This window comes from Nothoprocta perdicaria, unplaced genomic scaffold (assembly GCF_003342845.1).
Source record: "Nothoprocta perdicaria isolate Ctin4 unplaced genomic scaffold, notPer1 scaffold_454, whole genome shotgun sequence".
Taxonomy (NCBI): domain Eukaryota; kingdom Metazoa; phylum Chordata; class Aves; order Tinamiformes; family Tinamidae; genus Nothoprocta; species Nothoprocta perdicaria.
Genome location: NW_020455704.1, coordinates 165856 through 182762, shown reverse-complemented (window position 1 = coordinate 182762; position 16907 = coordinate 165856). Strand labels below are relative to the sequence as shown.

Here is a 16907-nt window from a genome sequence, read left to right as displayed (position 1 = left end):
TTTTGAATGAAATTTTCCAGTCTATTTTGTATCAACTGCAACATGGGGAATTCTGATCATAAAGATTTATGTAGCTATGATATGAAACTCCATACAATAAGAAAACGTAGGCACTGGTGCTGAATTACTCCCCCAGGCAATATACAGAGGCAAACTGAAGTCTTCAATCACAGCATTAAAACCTTCTTATACGTACTAAGATTATTTTAAGGTTATAAAACCTTCTTATACTTACTAAGATTAAAAAAACCCACCACCAACAAAAATAAAAAACAACCTAGATATAAATTAAATCCTTTTAAGCTTTATCATATAGCAGTAGTTACTCTTAGAACTTCACAATAGACATATACTTTCACCTATACTACACAAACGAAAAGTGTCAAATACCATGCTTCATATGAGCTAGACTGTCGGAGAAATTTCAAAGGAAGTCTTAGTTCTCCCAGAAACTCATCTCCAAACTTCAAGTTACTGGCGTTCCAAAGATCAACTCTGTAATAAAACAAGTAATTAACACACACTCATAATATAAAAAAAAAAGAAAGAAAAAAAAAAAATAAACAGCAGCAGCAGCAACAACTTCATTTTCAGTTTTGTGTTTCCCTCCTCTTCCCACCAAATACATGAGTTCCCAAACTGTACTGGATTGGTTCCTAGGCTTTCCGGGACAACTTTAAATTTCTGGAGCTTTATAATTCACCTTCAAGAAACATCAGAAAAAAAAAATTCTCATAGACAACCTTTTCTTCCTCTGTGCAATCACTTTTCCATTAATAAATATTCAGAGAGGTTCTTTGGAAATGGCGATCCTTAGGGGGAAAAAGTGCATTTTGAGGACTCTGTATTTCAGGCTGGGTCTAAGTTAGGATTATTAGAAGTTCAGTGGAAGCCCTTACAGAGTTATCATAAATGTCTACCCAGTCCTTCCTGGTGTTTTCAGTTCTAGGAAGGTTTATTGTGGCACCCACTAATAAACTTTCCTGCACCTAATCCAGTTCTGTGCAGATACTGTGAAACCTTACAACAATTCTACTCTTCTCAACAAGAGTTTAACCGTGTGCTGACTGCTGCCCATGCAACTTCCAGCACTTAGTCCTTCACATTTGGGAAGCTCTAATATGTATCTCTAGATGATACTTTCTCTCCTTTCTGGCATTCTTTAATGCTAAGAGATAAATTGCTGAGATTCAAGGTGGTATTATGAGTTGACACTTGTAGAAAAATGGCAGTGTTCAGAGTTAATGGTTCCAACTTGAGGACAGATATTTCTGCACACACTTTAGGGTTTCCTCTGAGAGGGGCTTTTATTTTAGAACAAGCTCCGCTGAGAATTCCCCAGTGAAACAAGGGACAGCCTGAGTGCACCTTACACTTTGGGAACACACATACAAGGGAAAAAAGCAGATTTTCAAATAATGAGGATTTCAAGAGAACAGTAAATTTAACTTCCGTGAAGTGTAAAGCCATCCAATTATGGACACATTTCCACCACCTTTCTAGTCTCAAGTAGTTCACAGTAGGCTTTAAAGGAGTGAGGGCTGACAGTCCTTCGAAAGGTTAGTTCTACCTTATCCGAAGGCAGAGGATATCACTTTTAAATCCCCTGAGCCTTATCTCCCCACAGCGTCGCATGCATCAAGTTTCATGTGCTAGGCATGCCATCAGCTCTGATTGCATGTCTGCTGCTTTAAGTTCTTCCATCTCTGATATTTTGACAGTATTTTTGGAGGGCAAGAATTCCGAAAAAGGCAAAGTTTTGTGGGCAAATTCTACCTCCTCTCCCCTTCCTCCATATTTGGTCAGCCACTATCCTGCTAACTCTAAACCAGAAGACTCAAGGCAGCTTCATGAGAGGACGCAGCTTGAGCAGCTTATTTATATGTGGTCAAACTCACCAAGTGTTCGTGGGCTACTGCCTTCTAGCTCATCCARACTGTGTCAAGCTACTCACTAGCAGCAACAGATTCAAACAGGCACAGCCTCAGACACTTCCAAAGGGAGCACTCCCACACTCAACTGAGTTGCAGATAAAATCAGGACAAACAATCTGTAGGAGGGGAGCTAACAACTCAAGAAGATCTCACACAACACAGCAAACAAGGCAGGCATGCAAAGCGTGGAAACTATTGTTTGGTGCACTTGGAGTATGAAGGATAAGGCGGCATAAAATTTGTAATAACACGCCTTAGAGTCTAAAAGATTACTGTCCTTTTTGCCTTTATAAAGAGCAAAATTATGTCAAGAGCAGCTTGGTCAGGCTGATAGCAAGTACAGGAAGAGTCTTCACTGCTCAGTTCATGTTCCCTGAGCCACAGAAAGAAGAAAGMGCAGCAGAGAGGGGGAGGAGACACCATGGATTTCCCCGGAACATCTGGTCCCAGAGCACTGATAATGCCCTATCTGCAACTTCCTACGCCCACTCGAAGGGAAGCCTTGCACTGCTTCAGAGAAAAACCATGAGAGACTAAGGAGGCTAAGGCTGCTCCCTGTGGAACGGTATCCTTCTCAGGAATAAAAAAAAAGAAAAAAAGAAAAACAACCACAAGAGAAACAAATTGCATGAGCCATCCAGAGGGCACGGCGGCAACTTAACCCTGGCTGAATCGAGGAAGTGAGTGGGGTGGAAGGGGAACCCAAGAGGGAAACAAAAACATTCTGTCCTAAACGGGACACAGTCTCTGAACAATGAGCTTGCTCAGCTAAAACTAACCCTTTATCTGCTTTCCATTATTAAGGGCTTAAACTTGTTCTCAACTGTTTTGTAAGTCTCTCCACAACTCCTATGTGGTAAGTCTTACGGAAGASTCCTTTATTTCCAAGCTCAGTTATCTGTACATTAGCACTGCAGCCAGTCATATATCCAGAAATCATTTCTTAAGCAATCTGAAATCCAGTATCGTTCTATTCAGTCCTAAACAGATGGAAATATTAAGCACTGTGTAAATGCTGTCCATCAATGTCAAGAGTCCCCTTTCAGGGGTCATTCCAGCTCTCACTCAAGTGTATGCTCAGATATCATGTTTACAAAGACAGGCCTGAAAAATGTGTCCTGAATTCTGGGCTGCCTGGAACAGCAGTTTAAAACTGTGAAATGATTTGAGCACAGGTGCCGATCCAGTGAACATCCAACATCACCCTTGCAATAGGAGAATCCTTAAAAATARTTGTGTTCCAGGCTGGGAGACTGGATTAGCACTCCCAAGATGTTGCTCGACCGCTCACTCCAACACATAGGATTATGGGTGTATCCCCGTGTCCTACACTATGCAAAGTCTATGCTATGCAAAGCTATGCAGAAATACTAGTCTGGTGCTAGTACTAGGTCATCTGGTGTCGTCCTCATCCTAATACAGCCAAATCAGCATGGCACTGAGCCTGGGATTTCCAGCTCTCCTATGAAATTAGYTGCAGGTTGTCCATAAAGCAGCTACCTTTGCACTGCCTGATGAAGATATTCTCAAGGTGACGTGTCTCCTGTGTCTCTTGACTGGGATTGACTTTCCTGTCTCGCAAAGCCCTGGCAAAGACAAGTTTATTAATGGCCCTGCACTGCTGTGATACTCCAGTAAGAGACTACACGAATCAGTTGCTGAGAGTCAGTTTAAGGAGAGAATAACACAGTAGACCTCATCCATTCCTTCACTAACATAAATGCATCCTGCTTGCTGGGGTAACTATTACCTTCTCTTCCTGGGCTCCATTCCCTTACTGCCAGCTGTGTTTCTGAAGGGACAAGAGAACCTTTTGAGAAATAAGCCCTCACTGCCCCTCCAGATGGAACACATGGGCACAAAGAGGTAGAAGAAGCAGCAACTAGTCTCCTTCAACCTTCTTTCCTCCAAATCCTAGCAAACAGAAGGAAAATATCACGCTGCTTGATGGGGACATAGCAGTGTTCAGCTGTGGGGCATCCTGGTCACAGATGGCCTAGATTACTAGGGTTCAATACATGTGATAGGATCATGCATGCAATACCTCTAAGTTTTGTACCTTATGTTTTACTTCTCTACTTCACCTGTCCCTATAGACACTGTCGACAGGTCCCCAGCAGGTATTAAAATAGAAATAAGTGGGTTTGTGAGGACATTGCCTGGCTTTTGAAATTGAAGTTGCTTCTTTCCTGTGCAATGGATTTCACATGTATCATACCCAGCCTTACAAGAAGTTGTTAAATTCTGAATAGGCAAAAAAGGAACAGAAACTGCCTCAGCCACAGAGAAAACGAGCTCAAAAGTTTGCGATCAGGGAAAGAGGAGTTCCATCTGGGTGGCTAAAATCAAAGAAAAAAGGTTCTTCAAACTGAAAGCATCCCATAACTTCTAGGCTCTCTTGGAGAACTTAGGGAGGGAGGAAAGAGAAGCGCAGAAATAAAAGGCTGCACTTAGTCACAACAGCAGAGTAATTCACACTTGATACTAGGGAAAACAATCAGGATCTCTCTCCAAGTGGAACTGTCATGTACCTTCAGACATGACCTACAGGGCTGTGGAGGTAAAGCAGCATACAGATACAGTGACAAAGATCCATCTTGATCATCAGAAGTAAAACCCTGCATGCCACTTTGAAGTTAGTTTGTATGAAGTGTTTTATTTTACCTGATCTCCATTTTGTCAACTTCATCAACATCTTCAATATCAAAATGGGATTTCTTGTTGTAGCTACTGGGTCTCGTAACCTAGTGAAAAGAAGGAGCCTTTAACAAATTAATCTGATACTCATACTGAGAGATTGCAGTCTTTGACTATCAGCAGTAACTTCAGTTTTGATTCTGAAAACCTTTAGGCACTTGGAAGAGACTGAAACATAAACGAAAGATCCACCTCCCATGCCCCCCTAAAGAACATTTTACAGTGGATCCAATTAAAACTGTGAAGTTCTGCCTGTTCTCCTATCTTAGATATCAGCTAATCATGCCCACATATAAATACCAAGCAGATCAGTTTTCCCAGAGATGTTAGATGGCTACATGTATCAGGCTGCAGAATCAGGTCCACCGTCCAGCTTTTCTCATCAACCACCTTTGCAACATTGATAAACAGCAAAGCACAGGCAGAAAGACATGGAAAGATAGCTGCAAGTGAAGAGCATCAGAGAAGAGAAAGTTTTTATGCAAACATTTCTTAAGATTTGTTTTCTAGCATAATAAAAAGGAAAAAGCCTTTGACTGCTGTATTTTTGAGTAGCGTGTCAGAAACATGAGAAAAAGGCCACCCCACCCAGCTGAAACCACAGCAGAAACTGATCAAACGCAGGCCCGTACAATGTGTGGGTTCAGCTCCTGGTTGCAAACACAAGCGCTGCTTCATTGTAGGTTTAAAATACTCTTGTGGCTTGATACTTCCCACTCATGAAAAGTGGCTCTTATTGTAAACTTCGCCTCTTAGTTTTACATTTTACCCCAGATGGTACAAACAAGGGAGGCAAAGATTTAGGTGCACAGAAAGAGAGGAACCAGAAAGGTATCATCCTCCCATGTGACACTGAGCAGAGACTTTTTTTTCTGTGAAAAAGGGCCACTTTTGAGGTGATACCTAGAAAAGTATTAGGCAGCACTGGAGAACAAACCCTCTAGTCTACAGCTGACCCAAATGCACCGGTAAACCAAGAGCACAGTGATTTACATACATCATACATTTCCTTACTCTACCTTGCAACTATCTTCACTGTGGCTTTAAAAAGTTATCCTCAATAACATGAAAATGACTTATATTCTACTACTGCTGTGAAGTTAACGATGTAATTTTGAATAAGGAAGTTAACATTTCTTTTAGTAATTGTAACATGAGTGGTGAAAAAAGACTGAGCACAGGTGTAACTTGTTATAAAAGTTCCAGCACAATCCTCTGCTGCATGTGCAAATCCAGCACTTCTCTGGGAGGCTTTGCTGAAGGCTGCATATACAAGGCCTCTGCAACTGTACCTGCTCACCACCCAGATTAATTTAAATGCTCAAGAGATGTATTGCTCAAAAGATAGCTGGATAACTTTGGTACTAAGGATGGAACTGGATATTTGAGAATTCCTAGCCCACAGTGCTGAAAGTGCTTTAAAATGGTATGTGACAGCAAGAGGGCACAGCCCAACTCCATTGCTTCATTTATTTTGGCAATAGTGCCAAGCCACTTGCCAGAAGCTCAGAACATTTTCAGTACATGTGGGTTTGAAACGGGCTCCTCAGCACTTACCTTCCCATGAGAACAGGAATTTTCCTGTYGCTGCATATAGATCTCAGCCCCTTTTCAGAGCTGCAGCTGGATGGTGGTGGAAATGGTCTCCAGCCCTCAGGTGCAAGTTTCACTTGTTCCACCCTTTTAAGGAGCATTAAGCTTTCACAAGCCAATGAGAAGCTATTTCTGCTTAAAACTAAACCTATGTGACTTTTTTTTTGTCATAGAAAGGAAAGTATTCGCTGACTTTTACAGAGTTCCTTCCTCTGTGAATCCATGGCCAATGGGCTCGCAAACTGCAAACTTCCTGACATTGGGATGTGGCCAAGGACACCCTGTTGGCAGCATGAATCTGTGCAGCTCTAAGGAAGCARAGCTTGCTGCCAGCCTGCCCGGGCCTCACTGCTGAATGCACTTCCCAGGCAAAGCAATTCTTCCGAACCTTGGTCCCTGGAGACATTTAGCCTGGGATGTGCTAACACTCTCCAAAAGTGACATAAATCTATGATGACTCTGTCTGCACTGGGGATATACTCTTGTAGCACAATTCCTGCTGATTCAGAAATGGCCCCAGCTCTACTATTACCACATGGAAAACCTTTTACTCCAAGTTAGCAGAACAGCTGGGACATGGGCTTGAGCTTAGGTTTTGCTTCTGCTGATCCTTCCAGGCAACRTGGCTTTTAGGCAAGCTAAGCAAGCCTCCATCCCCCTTCCATTATTCCAGCTAGCAGGTGCTTCCTTTTTCTCTCACAGTTCCTCCTGGATCTGCCATCAGCTGCTAAGTTCAGTGCTTAATTTGTTTGGATTTGTTTGCTCTGCTTCTGCAAGGCACAGAGGGCAGCGGCACCAGACAGGTGAAGCTTTGTGGTTTGCAGACTGAGTTCCTGGATTACACTCCCACTACAAAGCTCTGGCGGCCAGATGCCTCCAGAACTACCTACGTGAGGAATGAGGAAGCCCGTTCGAGCTTGTTTACCTCATTCCCATGTGACTGGCAGCGGCGGCAGCTCCGGGCCAGGTGAGATGCTGGCAGCCTGGACACGCTGAGCCAGGAGGCCGTGGGCACGTGCGGGCAGGCAGCGGCACACGCGCCCTGCTAGCCAGGGTCAAGCCTGCAGGGAACTTAGACCCTAGGAAGACTCGCTGGGTTCCCGCTGCAAAGGGCACCCTAGAAAGCTGCCCTGGCCACCCTCAGCACTTCCACCTCTCAGGGCAGCCAGAGAGATAATATAGGGGTTCCTCAACCCCCAGTATATTGCACACCAACATGAGCCCCTTTCTGCTGGCATGACTGGCCTTAGATTCTGGTGCAAGTGGCCAGCTTCCAGGTGAAGCTGGCAGTTTGCAGAGGGTGAAGGGAAAAGCACTGGGCTCCCTCACAGGCACTGCCAGAGGGCAACGTGCAGCCCGGAGCAGCGGGATGCAGCAGCAGCAGCTGCCGGGCGGCTGCCCAGCTCCCCTTCCCTGGATTCCTCCCGCTACGGCTGCGCATGCGCCTCAGTTTACACCAGAGAGAACATCCCTGAGTGCCATTCCTGCACCAGTAATAATTTCTAGTGCAGATGGGACCCGAATGATGCCATATGCAAAGGCAGAAAGGGTTTTCAGTGGTCTGCCAACTGTGTTGTACTACTCTGTTTTTTCATCAGCTAGTTATGCCACATACATTTTTGAGATATCTATTTAATCAGACCCAGATATCTATTTAATTAGACCATAAAGCACAGGCCAGGCCTAAAATGTTCAAGATAAAAAGCAAAAAGAAAGATGAAAACACTTTTGACAGAATTAAAAGTTTCAAGAAGTATAGAATTAAAAGTTTCAAGAAGTATTCAAACTATAAACATACATGCACACACATGTATAGGCACAGGTCAGACCACATTTACTGCTAAGAGGATTTGCTACTAGAATACAATAGCAAAATAAAAGGAGCATTTATGAGTTATGTTTTGTCCTAACAGGACTTGTGTTATCTTAAATAGAGTTGCAGAGGTTTCACCCACTTGCAGCTAAAGCACGGTACTGCAGGAGAATGGTAGACAGCTAAAACATCCAGTTTTGCTGGTGTTTTCAATGATTTAATTTGCTCTCTTCACACTTGCTCTCTGCTGTTTTCAATGTCTTAATATTCCTAGGAGACAACCTTCCTCCCACTAACCAGGCAAGAGAGAGTAGAAGAAACACAGGCTAGAAAGAACCACACAAGCTAAATAAACAAATAAAAAGTAATAAGCAGTAGTAACAGTATGAACTCCTAATCTTATCTATCCTTTCTCAAAGCCGCCTGGGCTGAGTTGCAGGGGAAGGCAAGGCCTGCAGCTCAGGAGGAGAGCCCAGAGGCTTTCCCTCTGAGCACCTGGGCTTAAGCAAATTCTTGCTGCCTCAGCAGCCAGGCAGCCCCAATGTGGATCTGTCTGTGCTCTGCACTCTGCTTTGAAACAGTCTTCAAAGAGGACAGCTGGCACAACACGGGGCAGGCTGCCGTGCCAGCTATCTGCAGCGTAGTGTTTCAGCTTATCACCCGTCCCTTGGAAATACCAACCTCAAAATAAAACACCTCATCAAAATGTGGATTGTTGGTCTTCTTTTTAACTTTCGTCTTTTTGGCTTCCGATCTGAATTAAGGAAAGAAAAGAAAGAAAGTACAAGAAACAACGTTAGCAGAAGTGTGATCCTCGAGCAGAGCCAGTGAGGAACAAGGGAACAGTCACACATTTGATGCCCTGACAGAGGGGGGTGCTGTGGGCTCCAGCAGGGCAGGGCACATCCGCTCACACACATTTAAGAGCAGGATTCACTGTGTGTTTCTCTAAGGTACCTGCAGGCTCTCAGCCACCCTTAAACAGGCTCCATCTGGGAGTCTCACATCACAGAATCAGAGAATCCTTAAGGTTGGAAGGGACCTTTAGGGATCATCTAGTCCAACCCCCAAACACCTGCCCAAGGCATCCTGCAGGAGCAGCAGCGCTTGGGGGACACTGGTAACTGTGACGGAACTCAGAGAGTTCTCATTTCCTAGAAAACAGATGTGGACTGATGCACATTTCTGTATTTTGCTTTTTGTAATCTTCCCATGAGCAATTAATGAATGTTTTTCAATAGTCAAATATTTGCTTTTCAATAATCATGAATCATTCAATGAATGCTTTTCAAAAACAATGAATAATTTACTCAGCAAGAATGAAGAGGTTATTCAAAGAAACATGAGCCCTTCAAACAATTCTTTTTAGATTTACTTTTTATAAGATCAAAACATCACAGTGTTATTGCTACACCATATACCCCTCTTCCTTCTCACCCTTTTCCCTGCAGCCCCACCAGCTCACACTAAACATGAGGCTGCTGAACTGCTCCGAGAGGCCCTGAGCAGAAGTCTCCAAGCTCTCCTGCTATCCAGGAGTGCAAGCGCAGGGCAGCCCTCCAGCAAACCTCTCACGGGGCAAGAGGCTTCACAAAGTCCAGCAGTGCCAACTCATTCCTCCACAGGCAGCATCTTCCTCTTGTGTCAGCGTTTTAGAGCACAGCAATACAGACTGACACTAAATGCTTGGTACTGAGCTGAAGCCAGCCACTCAAACGGCTCTTTGATGATCTCCAAATGCTATCAACCTCACATTTGCCCTAGTCACCTACAACTGAAAAGCCCTATAACTTCTTGGGTCGCCGAATTTCCCCTACAGCTCAGCAGTAATAAGAGGGTATAGATAAAGCAGACACTGATGGAGAAATGCAACAACCACGCAGAAATCTGGCCTACTAATCATTTCATCCCAGAATTTCTCCCTCATTTCTCAGTTATATCATTAACAACTGGTTACACCGACCACGCAACTCTACGTGGGCTCAGCAGAGCTCAGTTTAATTCCCAGCTCAAGGCTCCCTGTGTGACTCGAACAGGCCAGTCCCAGAGCCTATAGCAGGGGCGCAGAGCGAGCCCCGCTCGACAGCCTCTAGGCTCTCTAAAGTACAAACTGCACAACAAACAGCAGCACCTCTGTGGGCATTTTGGCTCTTGGCATTGCATAAAAATGCAATAGTGTAAAGCAGCTTCCTGACTCCAGCAGGAGAGGCATTGAAAAATCCCGGCAGGAGAACGGAGGAGGGACTAAAAGCACCTGAGGCCTCCTAGGAGGGGTGTCGGGAGAAGGGAGCCCAGCGGCCCCAGGGCCACGGGGCTGCCTGCCCGGCCTGCCGAGCGGCCCCGCTGCCGCCAGCCCAGCGGGGTAGGGGGCAGAACGGGGCGACCCAGGCCCTAAAAAACGGGAATAAGGGAGAGGAGGGAGGGCACGGAGCTGCGCTCTGYGCTGGGACGGCAGAGGAGCTGTGCTACAGTACTAGGAGCTGCACGTTGGCAGGACTCTGGGGGGCCAGACAAGCAGAGGTGTATTTGCACTTGCAAGATACATTAGTCAGTCAAAAAGATCTTGTGACAGTGTCAGCGATATCCATGTACACAACAGGAAACAGGTTCCAYGATTAAAACATCAAAGCGTACAACTCTCACACGCCGCTCATTACAGGGGATACACAGATGCAACACACCTTGAAGAGATGAACACCACAGACCAGACTCAAAGAGTCCTCTGCAGGCCAGCCAAGCATTTATCAGGAATGAATCTTATTTATAGTATTTGTAATACAACATTGTAGAATACTGATTCATCTGCGCTACAAATGGGATTTGCTTTTGCAGTTAGAGGCGAGCATTTCCAATGGGGTGCAGATGTACTGAATGACTCTCCAGCAAAATCAAGAGTGATACCCAACAGCATGTAAAATTTTGTAACTGAACATGAAAATTTAATCCCAAATTTCAATTGAAGCGTACCACAGAACATAAACATATCATCTAAATTATTTAAACCTCTTTCTAGACTTTTTTTCCCCAGTAGTATGTCCACACAGCTCAAACTACAGGGCTATAGCATTCTACATATAAGTTTGCAACACTTTGAAAGTGAAAAGATTTCAAAATATTCATATACAAATGCTCAGATTCTACAAGATGTTGATTTTATCAGCCTCCTCACCCCAAAAATGAGCAATAAATTTGGTTAAAAATTGGCCTCCAAGTGCTACGTGAGAAGCTGCACAAATGACACCTCGCCAGAAATTAGAATTGCAGGATACTCAAATCAGGTAAAAATTTTTCAGACCTTTACATAAATCAAAGCTGAAATCAGCTTCGAGTTACTTGCTCTAGTACAATCCATTAGCCCACACCTGCACACACCAATATGGACTTAATGTGTTCTAGCAGGGTCTAAGCCCCTGGTCTATCTGGGAGGGCAGCTTTCCAACGATGAAGGAAACGAATCTGCACTGTCATTTGCAGTACTTGCCTGGAGGGCCCTGCTAAGGTAACCGTGGCGTAGGGATCGCACTGTCCGTTCACGATGGGCAGGCCTTGGCATTCCAAAACTCTAGAAAAGAAGCAAAGACAAGCACATCAAGAAAACAAGACGACCTTGCGCAGCAAATAGAAGCAACGTACTGTTCCCCTGTCTCCTTTCCACGGTGCTTTTTACTGTGAAAAAAAAGTTGAAGAATTGAAACATCATTAAACATGATCTTTTTAAAACTGAACGTATGTCAGTCTTAAATACCATCTTAATTTGAGTCAAAATTGTGATTAAATTACATAGAAATCTTAACTTGAAAAATTCTTAGTATGCGAGAACAGCAATTTCAGGCTCATGAAACAAAAGTCAGCTATCAAGATGGGAGCTGTCAACACTTCAGAATTATCCAACAACTTATTAACCAAAAATAATAATAATCAGAATTTATTTCTGTAACAAGTAATTTCTGTAATTTCTGTATTTCTGTATGTCTTTCTGTAAAAGATGGGAAAAACACACCGAGAGATCCCAGCAGCAAACAAATGATTTCTGTGCATCATGTTCGCCATGCTCCTGRCAGAGTTTTGCACTGGCTTATTTGTCAAGACACGTTAACTGGAGCCCAAGAGGCCGTTAGGACGCATCCATCTTCCTCCCAAACGTTTTTCCACGGCAAAACTGAGAAAGGAGACGCGTTTCAGCAGCGGGGCGCTGACGACGCCACAGAGGAGATGGAGCAGGGACAAAGTGGCAGGAATGGGTCCCGGCACCGACGCGCGGCCGGCCAGGGGAGAGGCGGGCGCCTCCCCAYGCTCCTTCCCACAGCTCTGCCTGGGATGTGGGCGCCCAAGCAACACTCCATGGCTCCAGGATGAAGGCTCCGGCTAAGGGAGGGAGGCAGCTGGAAGCAGCGGCGGGCAGGGCAGCCGCCGGCATCTCGCTCCCGAGGCGCCGGCTCCTCCGCAGTCTCCCCGGAGGGATGTGCTGGGAAAGGGAAGCCCTCTCATACGTGGGGTCTTCCAGAGGGGTGTCAAAAACGTCCCCTAGTCCTTCAGAAATACAGCAAATTAAACCTCACCTGGCTAACACTTCATACTGGGCTTAATGCAGGGCTAGGATTTAAATTTACTTGGTGTCTTTGTTTTGAGTGGGAGCTTTTACTTACACCAAAGCACACTCTAAAGCAGGAAAGGGGAAAAGCAGATAAAGATATTTTTAAGAAGGGGATAAGAGAACCATTGAAAATGATTTTTTGCCACAGCAGAATGGCAGAATTGTGACCAACATTCAGCACAGAGGCTGCTTTCGAGTTCAGCTCAACTCAACTCAACTCAACTCTGCAGTCTCCAGACTGTGCACACACCAGGCTGGGATTACCCAGGCACAGTTACAGCTATCACAACTGGAGATTTTAACGCAGACAAACTCTGCAGCTCCGTGGGCAGATGGCTGCACTGGCAGAGCGACACATCTTACACRCCTCTGGGTGCCACAAATTCAGCAAGAGAAGTAATATCCCCTACCTTGCTTTCAATAACAGCAACTTCGATATAAAAACAGAGAGGAGAGGTGAGGAGAGMGGATTACCCACTACCCACAGAGCAAAACTTCTGGAACATAGGATGTGGACTTCAAACACTTTTTGTTTTTCTAGTTAGGTTCAAACAGGCCTAAAATATACATTAAGGCTGAAGACCATGTGAAAGTGGCACCAGCAAGAGGCTGAAATGATGCTCAGGACTATGATCTCACAGAACAGATGCTGAATAATTGACTTAACATGGGCAGCCCCTGATAATAAACACTCTCCATTGCTAACCTTGAGGAATTTTCTTTTCATTACTGATTCATTAATATCGACACCTAAGAGAATTATATTCATTATTTTGAATACTCAAGTGAAGTCCTAGATCAAAAGCACAGCAAGAGTCACAAAAACTGCCCCCATTAGGTACTTTTCTTTAGGAACTCTGCTGCTTTTATTTCTGGACATCTRGACTTTCTGTAAAGGGACGGTGACACAAGTCATCTTCCACACARACCTGGAAGCCCTTCACGTGCCCAGGTTAGTGGGTAAGTCTCCTTCTCCGGAGATCTTCCAAACCTGCCTGGACGCAGCCCCGTGTCCCGTGCTCTGGGTATCCCTGCGTGTGCAGGGGGGTTACACTAGATGATCTCTAAGGTCCTTTCCAACCTTAAGGAGTCTATGGCTCATTTGGTGACCCTGCCCAGTGCTGCCTCACCCACAGCTGCACTGAGGCCACCAGCGCCGTTGCAGGGCCAGCTGGAAGGAACCATCGATGTCTTCTAAGCCTCGTGGTCAACACAAGACACAGCCCAGAGCTGGMTGCTCAAGTGCAGAGAGGAGTTCAGGCTTCCTGCTGCTGCCCTCGGCAGCAGTCACTCACTCACRGGGACTGCGTATTTGCCAGCTTTGAGCCTCTTGGAGACATCACAGATACACCAGATACATGTCTTCATCCTACCCTATATCCACCCGTTTGGGCCTACAGAGAACGTGAAAAACGGGGTTTCTTTTTTTTGCATGTGTATTAAGATAAGCCCTTAACACGGTGAGGCAAGTGCTACTTTCTTCATTCACGCAGCAGATGTGACTCAAACGACCACAGCAGACCTGTGGCAGAGCAGCGAGGAGAGGTGCAGGAGGAAAAATACAGAAATAGGAACAGAAAATGTTTATAAAGAGACAAGTTCAGCTTGACTCTCATGGTGCGACGAGAAGACCACTTTTCTTCTAGTAGTCTTTATACTGACAGCTGGCAATGCTTTTCTAGAGTAGCAAACATGGCTTGAAGATATTTCCATTCGAACAAAGAACTACTGTACACCATGTATCAGCATCAAAAAATACACCCCTTCCACTGCTTCCTAAGGGTAGCCTTTAAATCCCTTAAAATAAAGTATTAGCTCAACGCCTGTACAGCCGTTGGCCAATTTTCCTCCTGCTCCTGCATGGCTTCCAAGGCAGCTTTCATTCGCACAGGAAGGGCTCTGCGAAGCCTRAACACCACGAAAGCACGTTCATAGAGAGCCCTGGTCCTGTTTTAATACRAGCAGCCCCTCCAGCCTCGCAGGAAGCTCCCCACGCTTTGGGGCTGCTCCCCTGCGGTGCCGCCAGCCGGAGCAGCCGCCGCAGGGCGCTCCCCAAATCCAGTGGGAAAGGCTCGGAGAAGCCCTGCAAGGTRACCTGGAGAGGCCCGAGGCGTCAGAGCTCCCGAACGCACAAGCCAAAAATCCATCCGTTCACAAGCAGCTTCTAACATCACAGCATCACCTCCTAAAACGAGGATTAGGCGGCACCYAATGAAATTAGGTGGGGGTTCACGGAGGGTTCAAGGGGAATGAAGGGAAGCACTATGGAAGCACTATTCCCCAGGCAGGTATCGTGAAATTGTGAAACTTGCTGCCACAGGATGTCGGGGGTGCCAAGAGYAGCCATGAATTCAAACTGGGACTTAGCAAATTAATGGAGTGCAGGCTTAGAGGGAGCTGGGGGAGCACAGTGGTCCGGCAGGCACCTCCAGCTGCACACAGCTCAAATTGCTGCCTGAGAAAGAGTGCAACCCGGGGATGATGAGGCCGTATCCGAAGCATCATTCACTGGCAAGCAGCAGAACCAGTGCAGGGCTGGAGCAGAAGCGCAGTTAGAACGGGAGGGCAATAKTTACACGCCCTGCAAGGGAGAGAGAAAAGCAGGCAGCAGAGAGGTGCTTTATATACTCAGGATAGCTTGGCAGTGCAAGACGTTTCCTTGAGTGCCGTGGTAATGAGAAAAGCAAAAACAACCTTGAAAGAAAAAAACATACAGAAAACCAGGAAACAATCACCGACAAACTGCACCCGACGCCTTCCAGGTAATTTAAAGATAGTTAATATCTAATGAGGCTGGAGAAAGCATGCGAGAAACGGAAGACTTGCCCATCTGGAGGAACGAAGGGTATGTCTGGCGAGGGGCTCATTCGTGCAACTTATTAAGCAGTGGTTTGAGAGGTAATGAAATTCAGCAAGGGAGCCTGATTGACTCATGTTACTGTACCCTCATCAGCTGTAGGAAACTAAGCCAARGACTGCTTTCCTTACAGCCATTCGCTTTAGTCATGGGAAATTTGTTCGGTAAATTAACACTCCTCCGCTGCCAACCTAGTGCCAAAACACAGGCCTTAATTTGCGAGCAGGAAACGAGGCAGGAGCAAATCCTACCTCAGACACACCATCAAATGAGTCCCAATTCTACTGCATGGGTATCACATTATTAGGACTGACAGTTAATATTTGGATTAGATGGGAAAAAACACACCAAAAAAAAAAAGATATAATACTGTTTCTACAAAACAGGGAGGGTTGGCGTGAGCAGCAGTAAAAACAATCAGTCAAAACTGAACGCCTTTGCTCTATTCATCTGCAGAATTAATTTACCATATGTCTACTAGCTTAATGAAAAAAAAAAAGCCTAGACAATCAAGATTATTCAAGAATTACAAGCTGACTCATCAGAGCCCGGGGGAAAACGTCTGGCGGCTGCTAGAGCCTCCTCTGCCCAACTGGTAGTTTCTGATCATGAGGTGTCTAGAGCCTAGCTGGGCCGGGGAGAGGCAGCCCTGGCACCACGGGGCTGGGCTAGGCTGGGCTTAGTGGTGGGCCCTGTGGGCAGACTCTCAGCACAGCTGCCTCACTCTTATTTTGCTTGTGGTTTCCCAAAAAAAAAAAAAAAAAAAAAAAAAAAAAAAAAAATCAACAGGTCTCAAGGAACTCGAGGTTTCAGTTCGCAGTGTGGTTCATGACCAGACCTTCTCAAAGAGACGACGGAAAATTCCCAGAGGAAAGTAAAAGCCCAAACCCAAACACATCGTGGATGTAACTCTCTTGAAATTACATGATTATAGAAGTTTGGCGGGTGGAGAGGGGGAGGTTTATTCAAAATAAGGGAGTTTGCACCAAGGCTAAGGGGCACACGTAGGCCGCAGCCCAGCCTCCCGTGGAGCCYTCCCCCAGAACAGGTCGGTCACAAGCAACGTGCGGGTGATCCAAGCCTCTGGGAAGAGCCCCACAGCCCTGCCCTGAAACGGCACAAGTTATTTCAAAATTGGAGACTTTTCTGATTAGTCAAGGATGTAACATGTGTCATCCGTTTCCTTGCGAGCCAGGATGGAAAATCAATCCAAAAATGGACACAGGGAAAAGAAACCAGAAGGGACATGGCTGTGCTCAAAACGCAGTAACTTCACTGTTCTTTCCATTCCCAAGCTCCTTCCCAAGGAGCTTCCAGCGTACCTGGCCGTGCTCCACTCTTCCCTCAGTTCCAAGCCAAGGAACAGCACCGCCTTCCCACACCCTTTGGTCAAACCACACGGCTTTCTCATCGCAATTC

At 45.5% G+C, this 16907-nt stretch overlaps 1 protein-coding gene across 1 annotated transcript in view; it reads right to left on the bottom strand.

Moving 5' to 3' along the window:
* The window catches only part of RASA3 (RAS p21 protein activator 3), a 122872-nt gene that overhangs the window by 22149 nt on the left and 83816 nt on the right, over window positions 1-16907 (bottom strand). Inside the window, exons 6-9 of the mRNA XM_026046691.1 lie at window positions 11519-11599; window positions 8719-8791; window positions 4599-4678; window positions 391-495 (exon numbers count right to left, since the gene is read on the bottom strand). Coding sequence (XP_025902476.1) covers window positions 391-495; window positions 4599-4678; window positions 8719-8791; window positions 11519-11599 — 339 coding nt within the window. The remainder of the gene's footprint in view (window positions 1-390; window positions 496-4598; window positions 4679-8718; window positions 8792-11518; window positions 11600-16907) is intronic.